At 45.4% G+C, this 27,579-nt stretch overlaps 1 protein-coding gene across 2 annotated transcripts; it reads right to left on the minus strand.

The window, feature by feature from the left end:
• Nucleotides 1-1,423: 1,423 nt before the first annotated feature.
• On the minus strand, nt 1,424-27,253 carry PPP1R10 (protein phosphatase 1 regulatory subunit 10). 2 transcript variants are annotated; one of them, XM_090030167.1, is made up of 21 exons: nt 27,099-27,253; nt 26,296-26,709; nt 13,058-13,175; nt 12,129-12,215; nt 11,425-11,560; nt 11,210-11,261; nt 11,029-11,106; nt 10,557-10,727; nt 10,140-10,242; nt 9,429-9,538; nt 9,172-9,272; nt 8,732-8,879; nt 8,254-8,409; nt 7,708-7,954; nt 7,053-7,128; nt 6,536-6,733; nt 5,995-6,106; nt 4,323-4,424; nt 3,483-4,001; nt 2,768-2,819; nt 1,424-2,173 (listed from the first exon to the last, which is right to left on the minus strand). In XM_090030167.1, exons 3-21 carry the CDS (start codon nt 13,162-13,164, stop codon nt 2,071-2,073), a joined length of 2,658 nt encoding a protein of 885 aa, XP_089886293.1. In that variant the 5' UTR covers nt 13,165-13,175; nt 26,296-26,709; nt 27,099-27,253; the 3' UTR covers nt 1,424-2,070. The 2 variants fall into 2 exon arrangements, with proteins under 2 accessions (XP_089886293.1, XP_089886294.1); XM_090030168.1 differs by lacking the exon at nt 6,536-6,733.
• Nucleotides 27,254-27,579: the final 326 nt, after the last annotated feature.

Below are 27,579 nucleotides of genomic sequence, written 5' to 3' on the forward strand. Positions count from 1 at the left end.
TTCACAGCAAGTTGCTGACACTACTCCAAAATCCTAGGGTGCAGTCCAGGCTGTGAAGAGGAAGGTGGGCCACAGCTGCGTCCTTATTGCTGAGTGCAGCCCAGTTCTGCATCTCTTACCTCACCTCCCATGTGTCTCAGTCTCCCCTCTTTCTTTGCCAAGCCACACCATTTTTCAGGGTCACTCTTCCCTGTATCCCATCTACCCCTCCCCTTCTAGCTCCCTTTTGCACTTGAACTCGTTTCATCCTTCAGGTTACCAGTTAACTCTCACTTGAGCTACCTGCTCACAGCATGATCTCCAGCAGTTGGGGTGACGCATAGGGGGTGCCTATGGGTGTATGTGCACCTCCTGCAAAAAAGCGCTACTTGCCACCGCACTGCGGTGGCATCTGCAGGCGGTTCATGATCGCCCCTGGCCACCACTGCCTGCTTCCTACCTCCCCCAGCACCAACAGTGCCTGCGGGAGCTCCCAGCTTACCGCCGCTGGGCCCCCGCAGCCATGCCCCTCCAGCTGGTAGGGGCATGCGACATTCCTGGCAGCATCCATTGTAGAGAACTTGGCTAGTGTAGACGGGGAATCAGGTTTTAGCTTTTGTACATTAGTGAACTGATTTTCTAACGGGCCAAAATTTGGGGGAATTTCGTATCTAAAGGCCATGCCCCACCAAGCTCTGAAACCCCAGAATGCCACAAAAGCAAGTCTTCTCCTCCAACTCCAGGTTCAAATTTCAAAACCCTTGTTTTTCCACTAGACTCTTTCAGGAACAGCTGGACCAGTGATTCTCAGCCAGGATACCACAGCAGCCCAAGAGCTTTGAGATCCTTTCTAAGGTGCCACACTGCAGTGGCAGATAGGTGTGCAAAGAATTCACTTCACCCAAACCCATCCATTTCAAACAGGAATCTGCAGTGGTGTTGTGGTCAGTCTTTCTGTTCTTTGCAGAATTGTTTTATGTAGTCAAAAAGAAAGTGAAAAGACCTGGCATCTTCCCCTGGGTGCGTTGAATTGAAAAATTTTGACCCCACCCCAAATTCAGTCAGAGGTGAAAACCCAGCATAGCAAAGTGACTCATTCAGCAACATGATAAGCAACTGAAAACATCTTTCTTTTCAAAGTGAAGTGCTACTAGCTGTCTGTAATGCACTGATCCCTGGGCAGGATCAGTGTGAACCTGGGCCAAACCCACCCTTACTCTGTTAGCTCTGGGCTTTGGAAGCCATTTGAAGTACTGAAATAAAGTGAGAGGAGAGGCAACACATACACAAGCAGCAGTTTTGTTGGCAAGCAGGGAACCCATGCCTCCATACGCTGATGCCAAAGGGCCCAACTGGGCTGGGTGACGTATAAACTCAAGCAAGACACCCCACCCCTGTTCCATCCATACAACCTCCCAGAACAGAGGAACGCAGACACCAGGGCTTAAATTAGATGCATTTTTTTTCCACAATGTTTATTACTAATGTACAAAATATACAAAACAAAAGAGGTTGGTTCCCCTTTAGGGGCAGCTGCACCCAATGGGAATGGGGGTTAGGATAGTCCATGTCTCAGCAAGAGAGACTGTAAAAAATTAATGGAAATGAAACAAAATCCCCCAGGCCCCAACAATAATAAAGTTCATCAGTTTTCGCAGAAAACAGCTTTGAATTCCCCCCTGCCGGAACGACTCGCTAGCACCAAGGGAAATTGCGTCTCCACGGCTGCTGGCAACATGGGAGGTATACAGGGGGTGTATTTACAGCAAGGAAAGGGAGCGCTCCGATCTCACTCATTCACACACATATGGAACCAGCAGTGGGGTGAAGGGAGCCCATGGGTGCGGAGCAGGTGTAAACCAATAGAAGCCCTCACTCAGCAGATCTTTAGTTAGCCAGGGGTTGGTGGTTAAGGGATCCTCCACATGGGAGGATTGGCGCCCCCGTGATATCCCATTAATGACCAGATTGAAGCATCCTCCCATTGATGGAGGGAGGGCCCCTGACCACACACACATGCCCTAAAGGATGGAGGCATGTGGTAGAGGCTTGTTTTTGTTTTAGTTTTTTGGATTATTATTTTTTTTTTTTTCACTTCTGGGGGCGCCTGGGCTGGCAGTGGTGGGGCCGGCTGCTCCTCAGGGCCGAGGCTCCCCGGGCGAATGTCTTCAGAGCGGGCCTGCCGCTGGCGAACCTGCGGACAGAACACAGCACAGAGCCGGGCAGGCCATCAGAGCGGGGCAGCCGGCCCCTCCCTGGCCCCATGTGCCCCCCTTCATTTCTTGGCTGGTTTCACATAGGTATTTACAGAGATAAAAATCCTGCCTGCCCCCCTCACCCCTCCCCAGGTCCCCAAGCAGGCAGGCAGCTCTTGTGCTTGCAAAGTCATTGGGGGGCACGGAGTTGGGTCCCATCGGCGCCTCCATCAGGTTAAAACGACACAGGAGGTAGTGGGGGGATTCCCCCCACAGTGGTTCCTCAGTAGCAGCGGGTGCTGGGGGAGGGTTTGCTCCTCCCCCCCCAGCTTTACAAGGGCCTCACAGAAGCCATAAGTGGTGGATGCAGCACGAGTCCAACAAGGGGGAGCCCCAGAGTCTGTGAAACAGGGAATGTGCTGGGTGGTTTCACGGGGCGTCGCCGATTCCCACAGGTTAGGAGGAGGAGGGCGGGGTGGGGGGGAGGGGATCCGGGCTCCCCGGTGCTCCCCCCCGCACCCCCGGCCACGGGGCATTAAGGCAGGGGCGGCCCATTCACTCCGGGATGGTAGAAGGCACAGTTGTTCTCGTACCTGCAGCTGCCTTTCAACATGAAGTGGCGACACACGGGGCGGCTTGACATGTCTGCGTGAGAGAAAACGGGGCGCAGGTCAGCCACGGCGGCGGAGGCACAGCCAGGGGTCATGTCAGGGCAGGGCCCACTGCCCACGGGCAGGCAGATGGATGGGGGAGAGACTACTGCTCCCAGCATGCAATGCACCTCCCTAACCTGATCGGCCAGGAGCACAAAGACTGCAACGCTCTACCCTAAAACTTCAAGTCTTGAGCAACCAGGAGCAGAGAGGCCACAGCTCCCAGGAGGCACTGCTCCACCCTAGCCCACACAGCTGGGAGCAGACAAGATAGCTCCCAGCGTGCACTGCTCCTCACTACGCCCAAGCAGGCAGGAGCGCAGCGCTACAATGTTCCACCCTAACTCAAGCAGCTGGGAGCAGAGGCTGTAGCTCCCAGCATGCAATGCACCCATCAACACTGCGCCTGTTCCTCACAGGCCCATGGGGGGTCGCCGCCACTCAGGGCTTTGTGCCCATGGTGCCGGGCCTGCAGGGTCAACTGGGTGCATTGCATGCTGGGTCTCTCCCATAGGCCCGGGCCCTCTCCACCTGCCAGGCATAAATGGGGGAGGCGAAGGGGCGCCCACAGGCCCCTCCCACATAGGGGCAGGGCCATTCCAGAGCCACGCCCCACAGCTCCCCCTAGAGGGCAAGCCAAGCCCCCCACATTTACCTCCTCCATGGCCTCCTCCGTGGCCTCCTCCGTGGCCCCGGCCATGATCCCCTGGGTGACCTCTGCCGTGATCTCCTCCATGGCTGCCGCCGTGACCCCCAACTCCATGGCCTCCACCATGGCCGCCGCCATGACCCCCTCCATGGCCATGACCCCCGTGACCTCCGCCGTGGCCCCCGTGACCTCCGCCGTGGCCGCCGCCGTGGCCGCCTCCTCCACCCATGCCGTTATTAGGGGGTCCGCCTCTGCCATTCGGGGGGCCGCCGCTACGTCCCCCTCCTCCTCGGCCCCGGAAGGGGGGTTCTCCTCCTCGCCCCCGGCCACGATGAAAAGGTCCTGGGCCAGGTCCTGGGCCAGGGCCGCCCCCTCGCATGCCCCCATGAGGGCTTCCTCGCATGCCGCCGTCGGGGCCATCCCAAAAGTCGCCTCGCTGCGGAGGGGGAGGGCCCATCATCCTGGGTCCACCGGGCATCCCAGGGCCTGGGGGCATGTTAGGACCTCCTGGGCCACCATGAGGACCTAGAGAAAGGCACCAAGGTTAGAAACACCCTGGGAAGTTGCACACTGAACTTGCTCTTCCAACCTACTCCCTGCAACACAGCACTAGGCCACTGGGGTCAAGACTGACCATGTGAAGAAAAAATCCCCCTAACCCTGTTTCTTAGCACTAAAGCAGCACCCTGCCCCCATGCCCTGGTCTGCTCCCAAAAACTCTGCAACATAATGTCTTCTACTATGGGCTGGGCACTCAGAGCAGCACTCCCCAAGTTACTATAACAAACTGCAAATCTGACACCCCTTCCTGCCCAGAAAATGGAAGATACTTGATTCCTTGCTTACCAGGCATGGGTCCTGGTCCCCCTGGAGGGAAATGCTGCATGTTCTTTGGTCCAGGCGGGAATCCATTGGTGAGAGGCCCTGGGCCTAGCAAGCCATGGGGTACTGAAAGATGGGAGAAGCAGGAAGGTCAAATACCAGCAACTGCATTATCAGCAAATACCAGCAGTATCTCATGCACTAGTACAGGCGTGGGACCAACTGGCTAAACAGCAGCTCTCCAGAAAAGGGCCTGGGGGTTACAATGGACAATAAGCTGAATATGAGCCAGCAGTGTGTCCTTGTTGCCAAGAAGCATTTATGTCATCCTGGGCTGCATCTGTAGGAGCACTGCCAGCAGATCAAAGGAAGTGATTCTTCCCCTATATTCAGCACTGGTGAGGCATATCTAGAGTAGCGTTTTCAGTTTTAGACCCCCCACCCCACTACAGAAAGGATGTGGACAAACTGGAAAGAGCCCAGCAGAGGACAACGAAAATGGTTCAGGGGCTGGGGCACGTGACTTATGAGAAAAGGCTAAGAGAATTGGGCTTATGTAGTCTGGAAAAGAGAAGACTGAGAGGATGTTTAATACTAGCCTTTCACTACCTGAAGTGGGGTTTGAAAGAGGATGGAGCTGGACTGTTCTCAGTGGTGGAAGATTATAAAACAAGCAGCAACAGTGTCAAGTTGCAGGAAGGGAAGTTTAGGTTAGATACTAGAAAAACCTCTCACTAGGAGGGTAATAAAGCACTGGAAAAGGTTACCCAGAGAGGTAGTGGATGCTCCATCTTTGGAAGTTTTTAAGACTGGCTGGACAAAGCTTTGCCTGGGATGTTCTAGTGGAGATGGTCCTGCTTTGAGCAGGGGGTTGGACTACATGACTTCCTGAGATCCCTTCCAACCCTAATTTTCTATGACTAAGTGGATCAGGCTCTATGAGAGATTCACTCAGACCTGGCTTATGATTCCCTGCAGACAATTTTGTCCTTGGATCTTCCAGGCACTAGTTTATGGGGATGTTGCTCTGGAATTATCAGAAAAGGGGATAGGCTCACATCCATCAGGATCAGTGCCCATGGCACCAACCATTTGGCAAAATCACTTTAAATCCTTCCGACTATCTTTCTATTTCCATTTTTGTGCAGGCAACAGCTCTCTCCATAACTAGGGGCCTAAGTCACAGTGAGACAATAGGCTTTTTGTGGCCTGTTTGCAGCACACAAAGCTGATTTTGCAGACATTTTGTGGTGGCCCCAGCCCTCACAATGATTGGTGGAGGGGCTCCAATGGCCCAACCCCTCACCGCTGATTGGCAGAGGGCGTCTTCACTCAATCTGGATCACTACTGCTTTTTATTTTGGTTGATTTTACAGGAAATTGTGGCCAATGCTTGGTTTCCCTGATTGCAGACGGTGCTGTTTTTCATAATTTCCATGTAATCTGTGAAACTGCGATTTAGGTAGATGCCTATCCATAACCACTGGAGTAAAACTCTGATGGTCTGATAAGTCCCAGATGCCCCACAACAATGTTCACAAACTCCAGCGATTCACAAAGAACCAACTGGTTCTAATTCTTTTCCAATTCAAAAGAAAATAATGGGGACAAGAGCATCATCCTGCCTAATCCAAGATAACTACCTCCCACCAAAGAGAAGGAGGACTAGGGTCAAACCCCAAATGTGGTTGCTTACCTCCAGAGGGCCCTGGGGGCTGAGACTGCAGATTGCCAAGCAAGTGTTTGATCTTATCAGAGTAATCTGGCTGCTTCATTAATTCTTCTGTCTTGTGGTTGTTGGGTCCACCCTGTGCAGGGAAAAAAATTTTCAAGAGTGGTTAGAAAATGAGTCCTTCCCTCTATAACATGCTACACACCCTTGGCCCTAGCCATCCTGCTCTCTGTGATACCTAATTGCTAGAGGGCTCTGATGGTAACTTTCACGCTACTTTAATTTGCCTAAATACAGGCATCAGTCTTGGGGCAGGGGGTGTTTAAGGTTCAGCCCTACCCATTTACTTCCTCCCCCTCCACTGCTGTACTACTGTATCACGGGCTTCCTCTTCCTGCTAATACTTTGGAGGTGGGAATATGGAAGTGCACGGGCCAATGACCAGATCTGGGACTAGTTAGGCCGATGACCTGATCCCTCCCAACATCCCAAGTAGTTTTAATTAAGGGGTGTATGTAGGGTATACCCTGACCACAGCTCCTGCCCAAATGGCAGCTCCAATTACCATGATGGATGTGAGGATTTCCTGCACGTTGATGGAGGAGTTGGGGTTGGGGCCCTGAGGGCTCTTGCCTGCCCCCATACTACCCATCAGGTTGGCCAGCACCGGGGGCAGTTTCGAGCCCCCGGCTGCATCTGGAGACTGTGAGGCGACAGCTGGGTCGAGTCCCTCCTGGTAGGCAGCCTCGTCCATGGCGCATTCCTGAGAGAGGGCACAGAGACACTAGAGTCAGGATGGGCTGCGGGGAAGAGGAAAGCTGTACCAGCCTCAAGGGCTAAGGATCACAGCTGGATATTGGGCGGTTGGCCTTTGCCCTTCTCTAGCCTCTCATCATTTCTTAAAGGGCCCAGTGAGCTGGTCACTGAATACAGTCCTGCTCTAACCACTAGCCATCTCCCAGAACAAGCAGAACCCTACAGAGGCCTGACTAATTTGCCTGGCTCTAACATACTGAAGCACCCCTTTTACTTCCTCCCCTCCTTCCCCCCTCCCACTCCAAGCAGACTTGGCTCAGACCTACCTCATCCAGTGGGATGAGTTTGGGTGGCACAGGTTCATAGGACTCTGGATCAGGCTCATGGGGACTGTCTGGAACACTGCGAAGAAATAGAAGTAACATTTGTTAAAAGTCTTCATACAGATACATTTTTCTAAGTCTGAGTTGACAAAGCCCTTAAGTAGTATCAACTTTCACTCTTCCCAAATGTCCAAAGAGCCGGATCAAGCCAGACGCACAAATCTTTCCCATCGTCAACCCATTAGTAGTGGATCCAGTAGAATCATATCATCACTTTGGGTCTCCAGCACCTAATGAGGCCTCTCACTGGGTCATCCACAGAGACTGAACCCAGGACCTTTACATATGGGCCACTATGGCGTGAACTAAGTGAAGAGTTTCTGCCCCCAGGAGGAAGAACTCGTGTGCCTGTAGATGTGAAGCTTCCAGGATGGCAGGGTGGGAAGCAGCAGACTCATCTTGGGGTCAATACAGGCTGCACTGAAGTGAAGAGCCTGGTTGTTGCATGCTTCAGCTACTAGGGTGAGACAACCATCCCGACTTGGACTGAATACAACATATGGGGCAGCCATTCCAGCAAGATGGAGCTAGCGTGCAACTGCTAAATGGAACCCTACCCTCCTGCCCCTTAGCATCACAACCCTACAACCTGACCCACCTCTCCTTGGACAGGAAGATTTCCTGCAAGATGCCTTTCTCCCGCTCAGCCTGAGTGAACTTCTCCTGGCTGCCGCTGCCCGGAACTACCAAGGGACTGGGCAGGTCAGTGAGCTTTGGGTAGACCCAAGGCACCTTCTCCTCCATGGCATCATGGCTGAGTCGCCGCGCTGTCTCGAAGGCATGGCGGTCCTTCAGCATCTCCCGCTTGGCTGCCTCGCCAAAATCTTTGATTTTGTTCACATTGACTGAAAGACAGGGAAGGAAGGGGACTGGTTTACACAGATGCCACACATCTGAACTGCCAATGCTAAGTATTTGCTAGACATGAGTTTTCCATTGTAACATATTACCAGCCTGTCCAACCCACACCCCTAACACAGCTGGAGTGGATATACCACATACTTCACTTCCCATCCCCTTGAACCAGCCAGTTTTCCTGTCATAGGGCTGGATTGGTGCTGGTGCTCCCTAAGTAAGAAGGGGCCTGTATTCTAGTACCCCATTTCCAAATCCCTTGGGGAAGCTATTCCCTAGGCCCACTTACCCCGCTCTGTCTCGTCCAGTTCAAAGTAGAAGTACTCCCGTAATTTGCTCTCCTCAGGCCAGCTCACGGTCTTCCTCTTTTTGCCCTTCTTTGTGAGCTGCGTAGCGTCAACAGAGCTTTCAGATGGCTTCGTATCTGATCTCTGATCAGAGGAGGCTGTGAAGATGAGATGCAGACCTCAGTGATCAGACCTAACCAGTGTCCTGGCCCACCCAAATCCTGTTTAATTTTAATCTGTCACTCAAAGATAGAAACCCAGGCAGTCCTTGGGTAAAGTCAACACAGGGCTGAAAACTTCCTTCTCCAGCCAGCCATATGCTGACAGGAGGGTCTACATGTGCACACGCAGCACTAGTTTTCCTGACCTTGGTTTCAGGTGGGAATACTGGACTAGGTGTGCCCGTTATCCAATGCAATTCAGCTAAGTGCTGGGATAACAACGCCTTCCCCTACACAGACAGCGCTTCTCCCTTCTTACCAGTATCCATGGGCTCTGGCACTTCCACTGCTGGTACAGGTGTGCCTGGCCGATCTGCCTCCATTGGCTCTGATGCTGTGGCAGGTTCTGGTGAAGATGGCTTAGCAGCACTGGCTTCTGGGGCTGGCTTCCCTTCAAATGGGCTTGGCTGAGAGAGAGAAAAAAAAGCCCCACAAGCTCAATATAATATGGAAACAAACTGTTTCCTTCCAGGTCCATCCTCCAATCATTAGCCAGGCACTACTTCAGGTGCAGGGAACCCAGGAGTCTTGACTCCAGCCCCCCTGACAAATCCACTGGATACCACTCTCTTCCCAGAGCTGAAGACAGAATTCAGGAGTCCCGATTCCAAGTCCCCACACCCAGTATTTACCATTCCCCTCCTTGAATGGGGAACAGAACCCTGCTCCCTTCTGTAAACAAAAGGAGCATGTTTGTACCTTAGCTGCTGTAGGAGACAAGACCTTCTTTTTCTTTTTGATCTTGATCCCTGGGATAGGGGCTGAATTAAGGGCATCCAGAAAGCCCAAGCCTTCCATTGCTGCAGAGAAAAGATGGGGGAGAGGGTAAGAGAGAGGTTACACAAACGAAATGTTTCAAGCATCTGTAACTTCCAGTATTATGTACCACTCATTCCCGTCCCACATTTTGAACCAGAGTTCAAGAATCTTCACCTTCAGGCACTCTACATACTTACGTTGTGGGGGGATGATCTTGACTTTGATCTCCTTAGTAGTGTTGGGAGTAGTGTTTAGGGGCTTATATTTCTTCTCTGCTGGCGGGTTATCTCCAGAGGGAAGAGCTGAGCTGCAGAAGGAAATGCATATACATCACACAGATGCTGGGGAAAGGGATCAAACATACCTTATAAGCAAGGGTCAGTTGTAAGGCCAGACTCTCAGCATTTGACATATAAAGTATATGTGATCAGTGTGTTCTGTGTCTGGCTTACAGAATAACTAAATTAAATGCAAGATTCTGTTACAGGAAGATGTGCAAACTCCATTTCTTTTAGAAGCCTGCTAATGCTCTTGTGCTTCAGTCCTAGTCACCACCATTTTTAGAATGTAAGATGGGTAATCTGAGCAGGAGAGCAAGGGAATCTGAATAGGCAATCCTAAAACTGCTTAACAGGTAAAGATCTGAAGGAGTACCAAGGGAGGCCTTGAGGACTGTTAGCTATACTGGATATGCCCAATAAGGACTTTTGACAAACTACCCCCAATAAAGGGCTGTCAGATTTCCTGTTAATGTGAGAACAGGAAACAGAATAAAGGACTCCCGATTTGCAGCCATTCCATTCTGTCCCATCCCTACCCTCATCTCTCAGATGAGGAAGGCTTGATTCTGGACATCTTCCCTCATAGTAGTTTGGAGATGGGGAGCTGGGCAGAATGCACAGACCTACCTCTGTCTCTTAATCGGCATTGGTTTCAGGTTATATTTATCAGATGTTACTGAAGCATTATTCTTCTTTATAGGGGCCAGTGAAGGAGTTTCCATTTCCAGGCCTATAGCAAAGGGGAACAAAGGGGTTAGGACAACAAACAACAAGGACAGGCACCAAATATTTCCACTCTTTGTAGCCAACAGCATGCTGCAGCAACCTGGGAGGGCAGCCAAGTACCAGCTGTATGCTACTGCTGCCCAAGCACTATTCACTTAGTGGTAAAACGCAACTACTCCTAGAGTTAACACCACACAGGATCTCAACCCGCCTCACTAAGCTTGCCACCCTCATTAGACTGAACTTAGAGAATTCAGATGCACATCTTCCTGCCACCCTCAATACACCCTGTATCCCCAGTAGCTCCCCAGAACCCACCTGTAGAACGAAATTTGGCATGGCTGGGTGCTGTTGTACGCAGGGATTTTGGTTTCTCTCTCTTCTTCTCTGGAGTCTCTTCTGCCTTGGCTTCTGCCTTGGCCTCCTGGGGTTTCTCTTGGACAGGTGCTTTGCTTTTACTCTCTTCCTTCCGCTTCTTCTTGTCTCGCTCTGAGGAGAAAGAGATTAATCACCTAAGACGTGGAGCGTACAAGTACCATGAAAATAGTAGCCCAACATCAGTGGGCTCCAAGACTGAGAAGCTACCATTGGGGTTTGGACCTTTTGATGAAACAATTCCCACTCAGCAGCACAGTGACAGAAGTACTACACTGATTGTGCTCACTGGTCTGTGCAATCGGATACTGGGTTAGAGGGGCCCACTGATTTTATCAGGGATGTCCGTAGTTTCACAGGTGTTTTAGGGGTCTTGAAGTAGAGGGTCTGGCTAAGACCACGCAGCTTGACTCACCTGCTGGTTGTGCACTACTTTGGGACCGGATAACACCCATCCAGTCGCTGACCAAAATGGAAGCCAGTCTGCGAAGCTCTAGAAGGAGACAGAAAGAAGTTGTTAGATAAAAACAGCATGTGCTGAGCTCCAATGCACAGAAGGGGGCACGAACACATATTTTAACAGGACACTCTCTTACCTTCATCCTCACCAGATTTGCTAAGCTGCTTCACCAGTTTCGCTGTGTTGTTCTGTAGGAGATCAAAAAAAGAGGGATAACTGTCAATGTTGACTCAGAAGATCACATACCCCCCTGCTTCATTCCTGACAGTACAGCATATACTTCCTAACACCATACTGAAGTATTAGAGTTAGCGTGGACTTTGAGGGGAGTATGTCTGTAACTTGACCTACCTGCTTCAGATGATCTACAGTAAGGGGCAGATGCTGCAGGGTAAGTAGAATCTGCTGCAGAAGGGGTACATTGTTAGAAGACTTTGAGCTGGTGAGCCAGGTGTTTAGCAGCTTGTAACCTCCAACTCTGATGAACCTGTAGAAAAAGCACAATTAGGTCAAGTACCACTAGCATACCCTTCCCTCTGTTACAGGCTACAGCTGAGCCCTTTGCCTTCTCTCTGCTCCCAGGATGGATTTGAGCACTAATGGTAATAAAGCACATAATTTGGTCCTGAAGTGGTGAACAAGAGATCTGGAAAGGGGATCTAGGAGTACAATGGTACAAGTGACAACTAGGAAAGTAGCTAAAGGGTATGACTGCATACAAACTTGCTGACAAGGTCTGCTTCAGATATGTAGAACAGATCTCATTTTGTTACCCTTGGCTCAGATGGTGCAGGGGGCTGAATGTCAGCAGCTCTTACACAGCAAGTTTCCCATGCTGTCCAACATGTTTTAACTCTGAGTCCCTCTGCTGTAACCCAACAGTCCCCTCTCATTCGTCAGGAGCTGGGAATGGACCCAAGAAATGCTGATTTCAGGACTCTACCTCTCTAGCCGCTAAACTACCAGATAGTCTTAAAATAGGAAGAGAACCTAGAAGTTCTAACACCCAGCTGCCTCTGCTTTATTGCCCATTAGGAACTTGTCACAGTGCTTACTTTGCCAGTATGTCTTGAGCCCGGGTTTGCAGCAGGATGTTCAAGTAGATGCATCGACTAACCATTTTCTGTGCATCTTTCATTAAGCTACAATAAGAAAGAAAGAAAGAAAGATGAGCAAAAATACTATACTATGATACAAGACAAAGATAAGTGTACTAAGAAAATCATCTGCCTCTCAGATAGGACCACAGGCTTGAAGGCAAAGAAAAGAAAGATTAAGAAAATTCTAGAGAACCAGCTGGCTCAAGAAAAGGATGGGCTCTCCATTAATTTAAAAGCAACACTGATATACACCAATTTAGTATTTACTCCATGATGAAGACCTCTCCCAGCTTTATCAACTCCTGACTGGAGTTACTGCAATCAAGTACAGTTACAACTGTTAAATAATTCCTTTATGCTACGATGATGGGAAAGCTTTTGTACTGAATGCTGAAAGTGCCTCCTTCTCAATGACCTGCCTTCAACATCTGGAATTCATTTCTTCTGGAGAACTGTGATCAAATATCCCTTACAAAAGGGGCTGAATGTTTTTGTAAATCACTATGGGATGGGTACTACAAAATAATACCAAGACTTGGAAGCATATCTTCTATTGAAACTAACAGAATCCATGGACCAGATTCACAGCTAATATAACTGGTGGAGCTCCCCTAACTGCACTGTACATACCATGATCTACAGTAATTGAAAATCTGCTCTCCATACACCAAATCTCTTAAGACTGCTATAAAAAGGCCAATTCAGATATCCACCGCTATACAAACAAACTGAAGAAAAAGGGAGGAAGCACGTTTAAACAAGTATTATACACATCTCTGGTGTGGTAAGTCATTTTGACAGAAGACACTATGGGAAAATGGTGTTTTGCTACATTGGCCTTCCAAGCTTAAATAATGCAAACCAAACACAAAACAGACGCTTACTTAAAAATCTTGGTGATCCCTTCTGTGTTTCTGACTTCGCCATCTCTCCCAAGGAAGCAATCCAAACCTTTCAGAAGCTCCTTGGGATCTATTGGTCCGGAGCCCATGGCAGAACGTTCTAGAAAAAAAAAGGACGAAAAGCTCAGCAAAAGTGTGGTGGAAAACAAAACTGACTCAGAAAAATCCCAATATTAAATGCATGCAAATTGGCGTATTTTTCCACCTGTCAAGAAGAATCCTGGAGTATAACATTATTGAAACAGATCATTCCTGCTTTTAAGTATTTGTAAACCAAGACATTTTTTTCAGTTAATTCAATTAACTTCATGAAAGCACACACACACACACACGCACACAATTACTTGGCTGTTATCAGGGTGGACAACTACTGAAAAATGTTTCTTTGCCAACATATTTCTCTTGTATTACCCAAAACTTATGAAAAGAAACAGGGAAGAGAAACAACTGTTCTAGGGAAAACAGAACATGGCAAAGATAAAGAAATAATGTTGGAGTGCAACTCCAAGTCCAGCAACACTCTGTGACATTCCAGCTAATGACAGTTTTAGGGCCAGGTGCCACTTACTGAACTACACAAAGGCACAATAAGATCATAAAGCATTTTATTCTTTCTAAAAGCTATAGTAGACAACCCCAGTCCTATTTTTCTGAATCTTCTTGGTTTCTGTCATTACATCTTAGGGATTTAGGCCTATAATTTTGATCAGGTTAAGTGTAGATCTACCCATATATAGTTCAGTCCAAAAATAAGAAGTCAAAGCACCTATTTGTTAGCCATGTTGCTTCGCTTATGAAAAAGGAGATGGAAGGAGAAAGACGCATTAACTATAGTTTGATTAGCTAGTTACAGGGGAAAAAAAGGCTTTGTAGGGGTAAGTAGTACTGGGTTACACCGGGTACTGTTTTGCTACTGAGAACTGGAACAGAAGTGGATCTCATTTCCAGAAGAGAATTTAAGGGGAGCCTATAGTAGAAGAAAAATCTATAAAAAAATGGACAGGAAAGCATTTGGGCTAAGCTATTTAAAAGGGATGACCATCTTTATTTGTTTGCTCAGTAACAATACCTCCAAAATCCATAAGCTCACTTATAAATTGCAGTTTATTTTCTTTTTATGTTTTCATAAAAAGGCAAGGCACCAAAGGGGAAAAAAAAGTACATATTTACAGAAAAGTAAATAGAATTACAAAGAATGCACAGGACACAAAAAGAAGACAAAGAGAAAACACTCTGCCATTTTGTTCCTTTATGCAATTCTTCATTCCACCCAGAAATGAAAGGCATCATGGACCGAGCTGACAAGCTTCAAACCAGGGATGTTAGACAAAAAAAAAAGAAAAAGAAAAAAAAAAAGACATTCAACAGTTTTAGGCTGTGCAAGAAATGGAAAATGTAATTGAGGAAGTGGACAAGAAGTGTTACATTAGATCTGTCAGGATGCATATTGCTAGAGTATGTCAAACTCTCAGAGTAAGCAACTACTGAGCAGTTGGGCTATAGTTCTCTCCTAGTGCAGCCTCTGCTGATGAGGATTACTGCAGCAAAGCTAATTACCTTATGTGCATGGATTGATTTGTAACTTACACCAACACTCAAACTGGATTCCATTGGGTCCTTGGCCTACAGCAGCTAGATGGTGGTATAGATATCTGCTATGTAAGTGGTTATGTACAAGAAAAAGGGTAGTGTTGCTGTAAGGTATGTGACTGTTGTATGTATGTTAGTGCCAACCAAAATCCTACTTAAAACGGGGGGGGGGGGGGGGGGGGGGGGGGGGGGGGGGAGTGAAATTGACAAGCAGAAGAGAGATGAAAAGGTGAAGGGACACCAACCAACCTTTTGCCCCAAAAATCTAGTTAGAAAAGGTATCTGTTTAAATGTTTGTATTTCATTCATAGAACACTCCAAGCTGCTACATACTTTGACCTGAGAGGGGATACAGACTGGTCTCATTCAGGTCTTCACAGGCCGAATTAAAGACCATCACCAGTACAGGAACAATGCAAATGTTGGTTTTAAAGGCCACTTATTTGCTCAGAGAGTTAAGATGAGAAATACCTTGCCAATATCCCTATGTGATCAGGATATTTAGCAGTATTTCAAACAATGCTGACCAGTGTTCAAAGTTCAGAGTAACTGAGAAACACAAACAACAGTGCTTGCAAGGTGTCCTAATATAAGGCAAGTAGAATCTGGAGACTGCATACAATAGGAGTCACCAGCTTTGTGTATGGCTAATTTTGCATTAGTCAACTTGGCTGTTTGGAAAAAAGAGTCAATACCTTACAGCTACCCTTCCTGACAATGGATTCAAGCATAAACCTAGTTGAGAAGGAGTCACCAGCTTTGTGTATGGCTAATTTTGCATTAGTCAACTTGGCTGTTTGGAAAAAAAGAGTCAATACCTTACAGCTACCCTTCCTGACAATGGATTCAAGCATAAACCTAGTTGAGAAGTGCCTAAGAAGAAAACTCTGGCACTTCAAAATAATGAGGCAAGCAGCCTGCAGTTCAACACTCCTGAAATCTAATGGACAGAAGGGCAAAGCTTAGTGACTAAAATATTCCCACTCACTTTAAGCAGCTTGCCACTCCCAAGTCTGCATGGGTAAAAGTCGCTTAAATGAAGCATCACCATTAACTCTCAAGTACTGTATATGGTGAATATCACATGGGACAAGTTATGCAGGGAGCCTTACTAGGAGTGGAACATTGCAATCACCATTTTGAGAGAAATAACTAGTACAGAATGGCAGAATACACCAAACAGCTAGTGTGTGTGTCTGCACAGATACAGACACCTATTTTTTCACATTTTATATGTACTAGAGTACACTGGTGAAAGTGACCAGCAGGAGAGTAGCTAGTGGGGGTACAAGCCTGCTGATAATATCTGCCTTAGGAATGTAGAACAGATGTCACCCTCAGGTGTAAGGTTGAGTTTCAGCAGCCCATGCACAGAAATGTCCCCAGTGTTGTGCAGCAAGTTAATATGCAAAGGTAGCTAGCAACAGTTCTTGTGTTACACTGCCCTCTGAAAGGAATTACATATGCTGCAGGGGAAGTCAGCAAAATGCAGCACTGAAACAACTGGAGCTGTGTGTAAGAGGTTTGCCAGTGCTGCTTGGCAAGGGGGAGATGTGGGAATAGACACACACACTCAGATGGGCAGCTTGGCTAGGTGCCAGAACTTTGTTGCTGTGGCAGGATTGTTGAGACTGGATTCAACATGGAATGAAGAGATCCCCTCGTTGCTGCCTTTTCAAGTAAAGTCCTTTCTCCAAACAGGAGGACAAGTGATATCCAAAGCCAGCTCTTCCACATTCTGATGTGGACTGGTCACCAATACAGAGTCCCTCCAAGTTAACTGCAGATTCACACCTCTTATTAGGCAGAGGCAATTTGAATTGGCAAAAACAGAACAAGTCCTAGAACAACCGTGGACAAGGTTGGTAGTGATGGAAAGTTGTTACCAGCTGATGGTCACACTGTGGTTTGTGCAAAGTGAGCATGGCGTTGTCTCCATCCAGGTGGAAGTCATCTATGCTGAAGCACCACCTCTCAGCCTCCTCCCCTGGTGGGGAAGCCAAGGATTGAGTGGGCCATGGAGACTGAACTCCCCTCTCATACCCCCCAGAGGTGGCCCCTCCATATGTGAGGTGGTGCACTTTGATGGGGAAAAAGCTTTCAGTGCCGCTGCTTGGCTTGGACAGTTTGCTGATGACAAGAGGACTTCAGTCTCCAGGGCAGTCAATCCAAACACCTGTCACCATTCACATGAGAAATTTAAAAGAAGAAACACAAACACAAGAGAGTTATGTGTGTGCAGGAAAAACTGACCTATATCAGTCCTGTCTTTCTGGAGATAATTGTACAAGCAGTACTGATCTCACTTTGTGCTGGATACCCAATGGGAATGGGAGATACACAACCATAAGAAACCCAGAGTTGGTTACAAATCTAGTTATAGCTATGCTTAAGAGGCTCCTTCATTCAACACTGGAACATTAAGAAAGGATAAATCCATGGAAGTAGCCAGGATAGAACAATAAGGATTCTACATTTCTCTAGGGTGTCTCCCTATCCCCATGCCCCCCAGTCTCATGCACTGGAGTTGCAGTAGGGTCTGACAGCAAACTTACTCCCACCCCCTCCACCCTAAACAGAGAGCATAATGCACGGTTCCATTCCTCAGTGTTACCCAACAAGAACTGTGAAGTTCTATTCACGGAGACTCAGAGTACGTGCCCATAAGTCTGACATAACTGGCTTTAAGAGCCATGCATTCTCACTCTCTCATGCACACAGATACATCCACCCCATCTCCCCTCTTCAACCAGTACAGTACCAGGACTAGACTCTGGAGAAAAAAAAAAATTGTGAAGAAAAATTTTAATGCATCTACTCAATTAAAAAAAAAAGTCAGTAATATTTGGGTTTTTTTCCTACCAAGTTATATACTTGCGCACTAGTGAAACTCAGGCAGTGAGAAGTAGCAAATTCTAGTGAGTTTCACTTCCTGGCACCCTAGTAACTGCAATGCTTGGGTTGCAAATATGGGAAAATGTTCATTACCAATGGTATTCAGAGTTCATTTAAACTTGGTAAGCTTTAAAAAAGAAAAGCACAGTAAGGTTAATACAATATCTATTTAAAGAAAACATTATTTTAAAAAAAGGTGAACTGCAAAGATTTTGTTTCAAGTTAAACTGTTGTAGTTAAAAAGATGTAGTTAAACATCTTAAGATACCTCTCTAAGATTGTTCCCTAGTACAGCATCTCTCAACTTGTGGGTTGAAACCCAAAAAGTGGGTCATAAAAATATATGAAAGGGTCACAGACAAACATTAAAAAAAATGGATTATCCTTTGAAGAAAACATGGGAAACCATAGCTTTTCCTTTGTAGACTGGCAAAGTTTCAGCCTGCAAGGGGCTGCTTGGGGCCCCCTAATTGCGGGGCTGGGGCCTGGGTGGAGCAGTTTACAAATGGATCTTGGTACAAAACCAGTCAAGAACCACCACACTAAAACATACTGAGCTGATAAATATTAACACTTTAATGTGAAGTCCACCCTTAGTTCTTTTGGACAATTTGAGGTACTTGTGTCCCTTCCTCCAAGTCAGGGAACCTAGTCTGTGGATATCCAGGACTTTAGCTAGAACTGGACAGGGTTTTCTACCTCATCTAGGTTCTTTAGGGAATCATGTTAAAATCAAGGGAATCAAGTTATTTTATAGAGATTAAAAAAAATGGAGAGGTTGACATGAAGTCTATGGCAGAACAAGCACAGAACTTGGAAATCCTGACCTCCTGGTGTCTCCATTTTTACAACTAGGCAACTCTTATTTCAGTCTTGGTGAGAAAATAGGAGTGTCACATGGCTCAAACCGGGGGGAGGGGGGAGGAGGAGGTGGTGGTGGAAACAACCCATGTCCTAAAGGGGAATTCAACATTACTATTACCAGTTATCTGATATAGCTCTGGACTTGTCTTACAAAATCCAGACTTTGCTGCTTTTTTTTTTAAGAAACACAACAACAACTATTCAAAATTCAGTATGAAAAGACTTTGCAGTTGACCTTTTAAAGCATTAAAAATAACAAAAGGTACATTTATGGTTGTTATACACTTTTAAACACCTTAAATTTAAGTTAATCTATAAGCAACATCATGTACAGCTCTAACTAACAAGTCTGTGCTCTTGGCGACTTCAACTTGACCTGCAGTCATTTGAAGAGACCTGAAACAGCATTGTGTGTTACTAGCCCTGAATGTAGATTATTACAGTGCCAGCCAGATTGGCTGAAGTAGAAAAGGAAATCAGTGGCATTCAACCCTGAAAAGCAACAAAAAAGACTGCCATTGAGTATATTAACAATTCTAAACCAAGAATCTCAGAGTATGCAAGTTAAGAGCTTACTTGACTGGCTCCCTATGAACACATCCCGCAAAGTTTGTTTTTTTCATTATTTGCTTTTCAATGCAACTGGCCCAGCAATCATTTAGGAATCTATTTATGCTCAAGATAAACTAGAATCCAGATTGGTGCTCAGAACTATCTTGGTTCTGCAGTGCCAGAGTAACTGGAATGATCAGAAATAGCCAAATCTAGTATGGGATGTTATCTGAGATTTCGTAAGAAGCCACTTTTAGAGAGACAGAGTAAAATTACATTTATAAAGACACAAAAAACTGTCAAATGCCATTTACAGACATTTAATTTGTGACATTTTAAATTTGACAGTTTGAGCAGCCACTATGAACAGTTTTAAAGAGCAAGTAAGTTTGCAAAGCACTTGCATAATGGACAGCTCTGCCACCTCTTTAAAAGTTTGCATCACAAGAAGCATTTCTGTTATCTTTTCTTGCTAGAGGAATTAACACTTTGGTAGCTGGAAAGAAACCAAGTATTGCAGAGCACTGGCCCCTACTTAACTGCATCACAATGATTTTACATAAAGCAGAATGGGCTACTACGCCCCCATGTTTGCCCAGGTTCCCCAACCAGATCCTCTTGTATTAGCATTAAGCATGATCTCTTCAAGTGCCCAATTTCCTCCAGTGAATAAACCTGTTAAATAACCTGGCTTGTTCTAAAGACAACAACAAGCTTGGTAGAAAATAGTAATGATACTAAAAAGGACTCCACTATCAAGTGTGGGAAACAGCAATGCTAAACTTAATGCTCTGTGAGCAAGCTGCAAGGAAATAAGCTAGAGGCAGTATCCCTCCTCACCAACTCCTGAAATGAGTTAACTTACACAGGAGTGGACAGAGGGACACACTAATCATAGTATATAAAAAACACATCAACTAAACAGATGCAGCCTAGAATGTCTTCAGTGCTCACCTCAAACGTAAAAGGAGTGGAAGCTGTTGTAAGTCTACAGACCTAAGTGTGGGTCCATCCCTAAAGAGCAAATGTTTCTGGGAGTCAGAAAATCTGCCTCTATTAACACAGTTTGATTCCTTTTTCTCTCTAATAGCCAATAAAATGTTGAAAAGATGCAAAATGTATTTGGTTTTGCTCTTGGATCAAGTTTAGTAATTGCAAGGCCTAATTCCACCCAGGCCAAGCGTCAGACAGCAAAATCACCATTCTTAAAAGTGACAGTGAGGATGAAAACATCTTCACACACTGATCCCAGCCTGAATTAGCAGGGCGGGTATACAAAAAGGCATTTTCATCTGCCAATAGGTTAAACGTGATCTAGACATCAGCATCCCACAGAATGATATGCCTTGTATAGCGAGACTATTCAGCAATTCAACTGCTGAGTGGCTTATTTTTTCTTGTTACGTTCAAAATAGAGTTGTAATCTAAGATTTGTGTAGGTAGTCTTTCACTGTTAAAGTCATACAGCAATAACTGTTAACCCACTAAACAGTGGAAGTCAGTTTGTGGAATCCACAAAGCAACAGTGGTTTTAATCTACTTCCAGCTTCCTCAGTAACCAAATCCTCATGAAACACTGGGTTTTCAGAACTCCTGGATACTGGAATTCCAAATGAAGTCAAAATTGCAGTTGGCATTTCTGGGTATCAGGGCTACTGGTTTTACACAGCAAGAAATGCTTCCAATGATGTAAATTTTAAGCATAATTTTGTAAATTTCTAGCCAACATTAAAAGTAATTGTTAATGCACACAGATATAGCATGATCATAAACACAAAATACAGCTCCTGTAATTTAACCAACAACCTACGTCTTTGCTTCTGAAAAAAAATTGAATAGGTCAAGCTGGAAAGGAAAGAAAAAGCAATATTAATGTACATTTCTTAGCCAAAAGGTTACCCTAAAACAAACAAACAAAAATACTCTGAAGCCAGTTAACTGGTATCAACATCAAAAGGATACAAGAACCAACAGTTATTACAGATACTAAAACAATTCATATGTAAATTAACTGCAATAGAATTCATGACAGCCAATTTGCAACCCAATTTTGCAGTTTAATTGCAGAGAACCAGAGGAAGTAAAACTTAAGAACAAACACGTGGCGTTATCACACCTCTATAAAAAAAATTGAGATAAACAACCATCTCCAAAAAGATTTCAAAACATCTTCTGGTTTGGCCAGAAGTTATTAGTGTAAGCAAAGGAATCTATAAGCTTGTCACTTCAAGCTGTTTCATAGGAGCAAGCGTAAGGACTGGAAAAAAAACTGCCCAGACTTTTGTTTGCCCCTGGGCATAACAAAGATAACTAGAATCTATGGGACAAGAATCCCAGGGGACTACAGAAAGCTGATAAACAGATCATAACCAGCAGGTCATGCAACAGGCACTCCCTTCTGCGAGTCCCTTAAATATTTATCCACTCCCAAGATCCAGCCATTTGATGCAGACACTGCCTGGCTAGTTTTAGGAGTACCAGTTGTGTGCTCCCTCTCCACATAGGAAAAAGAATCCTGCAGAGACTGGGTTAATTTTCAAGTATTACAGATGATGGGGATTTGCTGATGCTGAAAGTAGTTAACATGCCACAGATTCACAACCTTAAGGTCTGGACAGATTAATGAGAGGACAATAGACAACAGACACCATGAAGAAAGAATGCCTACTAATCTATCAGCATTAACACCCCACCACCACCCAATTGCACTCCAATATAGTTCAGATACCCCATAACTGGAGACCACAGGGAGAGTTGTTTTGTACTTACAGTTTAGATAGAAATCGGGATTTTAGTCCAATGAAGACATATCTTCATATCCTATAATCCTATTAGTATATAGGACAAGGATTTTGAAGGCTTTTGTATTCTAACCCCTATCCCTGGGGAATGACTGAGGACTGGTGGTTGTTATTGCAAGGCTACAAAAACAACAGCTGTTCGTTAAATCATGATTAAAAACCATTCTGGCTGGAATAACCCATTAATGCATCTTCTGTCCAAGGATCTCCCCTACCTCTAGAGAGAACAAGTTAAGCTCAATAGCTTGACTTCCTATGAGACAGGAGCAGAAAAGGCAGCATTTCAGGTACAGACTAGAACCAGAGTTCTGACTCTCTTGAACCCATGATCCCTCTCACTTAAGTGGAAAAATGTCTCCCATCCCAAGTAAAACACCCTTTCGACTAAACTACACTCCCTCCCAAATCCAGGCATATTGACAAGAACAGGCATATAGACAAGAACCAATTCCCAATTTTGTGCTGTAATCACTGGACAGTATTGTCTTCCGTTTGTTTTACTGGACTGTGCGTCTATAAGCCTAAACATTGCTTTTCCTTGGAAAGGCAAGACAGAACATTTGGACTAGGAGAGTTTGAAAAAAAAAAGCAAGTAGCATTTCCAGCTGAAGATCTGGACATGCAAATCACAGACCCATTAAGTGCTTCATGGGAAAGATAGTGTCCCTTTGGTTGAAATACTAGCAAGTAACACTAAAAGCTTAGGAGTAGGCGAGCCATACAGACTGAGCAACTCAAATTTCTCACATAGGGAAGAAAGAATCTCAGTGATTCTAGCTAGCATCACTGAACTAGAGCAAAAAGCTCAGGAAGAACGCCGCCCAGTAAAAATGGATTCAGCCTATGGCTGAGCACTTCCTTTCATTCTTTATAAAGCAAAAGGAAACCATGGCTCAACCTGGACCTTTTGTTACCACCACACCCCAGCTTTTTACAACTCTCCTCCTGTATTACAGCATCATTTCCTCCCCAAACTGGTTACGGCATCCTAAATTGGATTACAACTTGGAAACGGGAGGAGGAAGAAAGAATAAGTCAAGCAGGAGGAAACTCCTTGTAAAACAGAAATCCTGTTAAGAGAGACCTAGCAATGAAAAGAAAATCCCTTCTCACTAGGCTTCAGTAGTTCTTTATAGGAGTTGTGAAGATTATGCCTCTTAAATGCTCTCGTTTTGATTCTAAATTAAAACACAGTATTAATAATAAAAGTAACCTGTACTGAGATCCATCTTTAAAAGCCACTGACTGGATACATTTAAGAGACTCTCAAATAATTCTGGAATCTTTTTAGACTGCTGAAAAGTGTAATTTTCAATGGTCTACCCCCTAGATCAATCATTTATATGCAAAAACTATAAATGATCCTTTTTGATCCCAACCCCCACCTCTGTAAGTTTCCACCCTTAAAAACTGGCCCTCTGTCTGCAATTTAAGAGTCAACCCTGTCCGTCAGGCTAAACAAAGCCTAGTGTAATGTCTTCTGGCTCATTTTAAAACTTTTTCTATGACTTCCAAGTGGTTTTAAAAGTAAAACATACGCGCCATTCCAGTTTGTGTTGATCCCACCTCTGGGTTAACTCCAGCCCAGGATTTATTAAAGCCCCTGCTTTAATCACCTCTGGCTGGCTCTTTTGTATTTTCCTAATTTAGCATTTTTCCATTAGCCTTCTGTCTGCTTGGAAATTTACCAGAACACAACTATGAGGCCTGCAGTCAGAGCAATGTGAACTGTCATGACAGATGCAGAGATGAATGATCTCTGCATACCAGTCTCCAGACCCACTTATCTCCAGAGACTTCATCTTGTTTGGTCAGTTCTGAACCTATGGTGCCTTTGCTAAATTTACTGCTGGGTACTCAACTTACCTCATTCTACTCACACTATAGTTTACTATAAATAGCTTGCATGGACCGAACCAAGAGAAACTTAACACCCTACATTCCCCGTGACTTCAATAGGGGTGACCAGGGCACAATGCTTCAGGATTGGCCCGTTATAGTTGGTATATGTTCAGACACGCTACAGTGAATACAATAACTGTATCGCTTCAAGTTATATGAAATGCTACCACTGGACACTACTGCAGTCGAAGGACCTGCTTTGTGAAGTCCCTTTTTGAGGAAAAATGGAAGAGAACCGACACTTAAAGCCATTCACAGAAGCAGTGTCTCCATTGTTAAAAGCTATCCAACATTCATGCAGATCCAAAGGGGCTCATTTTGGCAGAAGAAACCAGTTTACTCAAATTTAAAAATATGAAACTTTTAATTTTAGTCTCTGAACAGAATGGCAAATTCTTAATCAAGACTTAAAATAGCCTTACAGCCTCTGCATGCATCGGCAGATGTCACTGCATGGAGTTGACAATGGAAGAGAATAGGAAAAAACAAAAAAGACAAAAAAAAAAAAAAAAAGCGAAGTGGTCTGGAACAGAAATGAAGGTTGTGAAATGTAATTAATACCAGAAAGGTTTGCTTACCAGGTGAACTGTGGTTGTTTCCCTCCCTTTGATGAAGTAATACAAGTGCGGGCTTCCCTTTTTTTTCCTAATGATCTCGTCTTTTCCTAGTACATTGTACAGGAACTATGCACTGTGGAATGTGGCAAATTAATTGAATAGAAGACTTTACCTTTTCCCTGCCCGACAAGACAGTTGGTGTGTATGTGGCTGGAGGAGATGCACATATCTCCCCCCAGACCCCCCACAACATCCTTGACCCACATTTGTGGGTTATGTACAGCGCCTTTGGAGTCCAGTGATAGCATTTCACATCTGTTATGACAAATCACAAATTATATTAACTGATCAAGATGAATTCTCCCAACCACCGTCCCTTTGGTTAAACCTATAGTTACAAGTGGAATTCACAGGACTGCAGGAAACACAAGAAAGACTGTTTTACGCTAGCAGAGAAGCTTGACAGAAATCAATTTAAGTTACAAATACAAGTCAGGAAAACAGAAGGTCCAAAGTCCTGGGTTATGTTGAAACCTACAAAAAAACAAAAAACAAAACAAAACAAAAACAAAAACCTGGCGCATGTAGACTCCTACTTTGCACTTTATATAGGTTTGTGCCTATAAAATTCCTGTAGACGAAGAAGCTGGGAGTGCAATTTGTTAGATCCGTACAGAAACGGAGGGGGAAGGGTAAGTGCCTCCCCTCCTCCCCCCTCCCATTCCCTCGCAGGAAATGCAAGCAACTCAGGGGGAGGAGTTTGCTTGGAGCTGGTTACATCACCTCCCTGCCCATGGAGCCTTGTGGGTTGCTTTGTACATGAAGAAAGACAAAATGAGGCAGACGCCATTTTAGGAGCATAAGGGCGAAGAAACAAGAAAAAACCCCAAGGCTTAAGTATCCATTAAGAGGACATTTACAGAAATACAGCCCCTACCACACATACACGCACACACACACTCTCCCCCCTACCCCCCACAATTTTATCCTATAATCCCAAACCTACAAAACTCAATTACTGAAACAAATAAAACCCCACATATTACAAAAAAATAAATTCAGGTTCGGTTGCTAGTGGGAGTCAAAGATTCAATACAGAATCTCTTCCCACCACCCTCCCGTGACAATGCATCCTGGGGAGGCTAAACTGTGTCCCGTCAAGTACGGGAGGGGCAAAAATGGGAGGTAAAAATGGGATCAACCTGCAAAACATAAGATAAAAAAATAAAATAAAAGGCTGCTTGTCGGAACAAAGACAGGCAGACAGAACAGGTTCGCCATATTTGATTAAGGGGGGGGAATATGAAGCTAGAATCACATTTTTAAAAGCGCATTTAAGATTTCATTGTAATTGGAATCTATGATTTAACAAAATCCTTTAAAAAAAAAAAAAAACATTGAATTTTAAAACAGAATATTTAAGCTATTAAACTTCCTTGCAATCTTTATTTGTAGATTGCCACCCAAATTTAAAAAAAATCCCCGTTTCAATTTCCTTTCCCCTGCTACTGTACCTCTCTCTATATATATACGCACATTATTGAAATGGCACACAGGGCTTAAATTTTTTTTTTGTCGCACAAAAATCTTAACATTTACATTGAATTTAAAAATAAGAGGATTTGACAGCATTGCAAGGCTAATCTTTCAAACCAATCCCACCACTGCCAGAAATTGCATTCCCTCATTACCTACAGCCTTACCCTGCAATCTTTATGTACAGATTGCTCATTTAAACAACCTTGTCTCCCACACAAAGAAGCGATACTTTATCATTTAGTCACCGCCATCTTTTGCATGGGAGCTCATTAACCCTTCACAGTCCTAAAGACGATGGATTATTCTAAGATACCATCGTAGTCCTTATAAATATGCATTTTTTAAAATGCTTGTATCTCAAGGGTTAACAGCCTGAAACAAAGTCTATTGTCCTCATAAACAGACATACGCCTATTTTTGGTCTCTCCCTGTAATTAGTTTCTTTGGCACAACGGAGGAATCTTTTTTTTTTTTGGTTTTTTTTTTTTTTTGGTCAGTTGGTTGAAAATTCGACACTTACTATCCAATTATTTTTCTCGTCGACAGCGCTTCAAGGTTTGGTTTTGGATTAAGTTGTGTATTTTAAAGAAAAAAAATATTTTTTTTGTTTTTGGTCATGGCTTTAAAAAAAATACCGCAACTTTTTTTGGTTTGTGGCTGTTTGTCGAGATAAAGAAACGAAAAAAAAGTTGCTCGGTTTAAAAAAAACGAAAAACAAAAAGAGATCAGGGCAGGTTGTTTCTAATTATTATTTGTTTGGTTTTTTTTGTATGTTTAAGTGGCTGTTTCCTTCAGGTCACAAAGAATTTAAACGGCTTCCCAAGGACGGTCAAAAATATGGTGGCTGCTTTTTTGTGTCTTCCAAGGACCAAGTGGGGGGGATTTTCTCTGGTTTCTCTTGCCAAGCACGACGCAGTTTCAGGACCAAACAAACCTGGAACAGGAAGAAAAAAAAGAGGGGAACACACAGATTAGCATTTTTTGACAAATGGATCCAAAAAAGACCAAAAAAAAAAAAACCAAAATAAAAACATAATACAAACCACATCTAACTCAAAGAGATTGTGAATAGGACAATTTGGAAGAGGAAATAGATAAAGGAGGAAGTAGAGGAGGACAAAAAGAGCAGGATTTTTTCTGAGCCGTGGAGCTTTTCTGACCAACCCTGACCCTCTTTTACTCGAAAGACCCCAGCTCCCTCCGCTAGACCCGAGGGGCTCGTCCTCCACGGGCCTCAGTAACGCCCAAGCTCGCCCCAGGTGGAGGCTGCAGCCCCCCCGCCCAGCGCCCGCAAGCCGCGTCGTAACGCAGCTCTGTACTCACCTCTAACCAGACCCCAGAATGGCCGAAAGTCGCGCGGGCGGTGCTTTTTATATGGGACCCCGCCCCTCCCGCGGCTCGCGCGGCGGCGCGAGAACAAAGCCCGCTTCCCGCTCCCCCGCCCGCCCCGACGGGACGGATCCTCCGAAACAACGTCCAAACCAAAATCAGAGGCCGCAGCCAAGAACCCCTCGGTACTGGAAGGCGGCTGCCACCTTCCAAAACCGATTTTAAAATCGGGAAAAGTTGTGACGCAGTTTCGGCGGGGCCCGCTGCGCATGCGCGCGTGCGGCCGCCATTTTCGCGGCGTGGGGCGTGGGTTGGAAGGCACGGTCAGGTGGCCGCTCCCCTGCGCGCCCTCCGCTTGTTGCGCAAGCGCAGCAGCAGGCTGCTCCGGTGGGGGCTAGTGCGCATGCGCGACCACCGCCTGCTATTGTCTTGTGTTTGTGGCGCAGTTTTTATTCCTTCTCGAGCACTGCGCATG

This window comes from Crocodylus siamensis, chromosome 15 (assembly GCF_052110815.1).
Source record: "Crocodylus siamensis isolate JL-2025a chromosome 15, ASM5211081v1, whole genome shotgun sequence".
NCBI lineage: Eukaryota > Metazoa > Chordata > Crocodylia > Crocodylidae > Crocodylus > Crocodylus siamensis.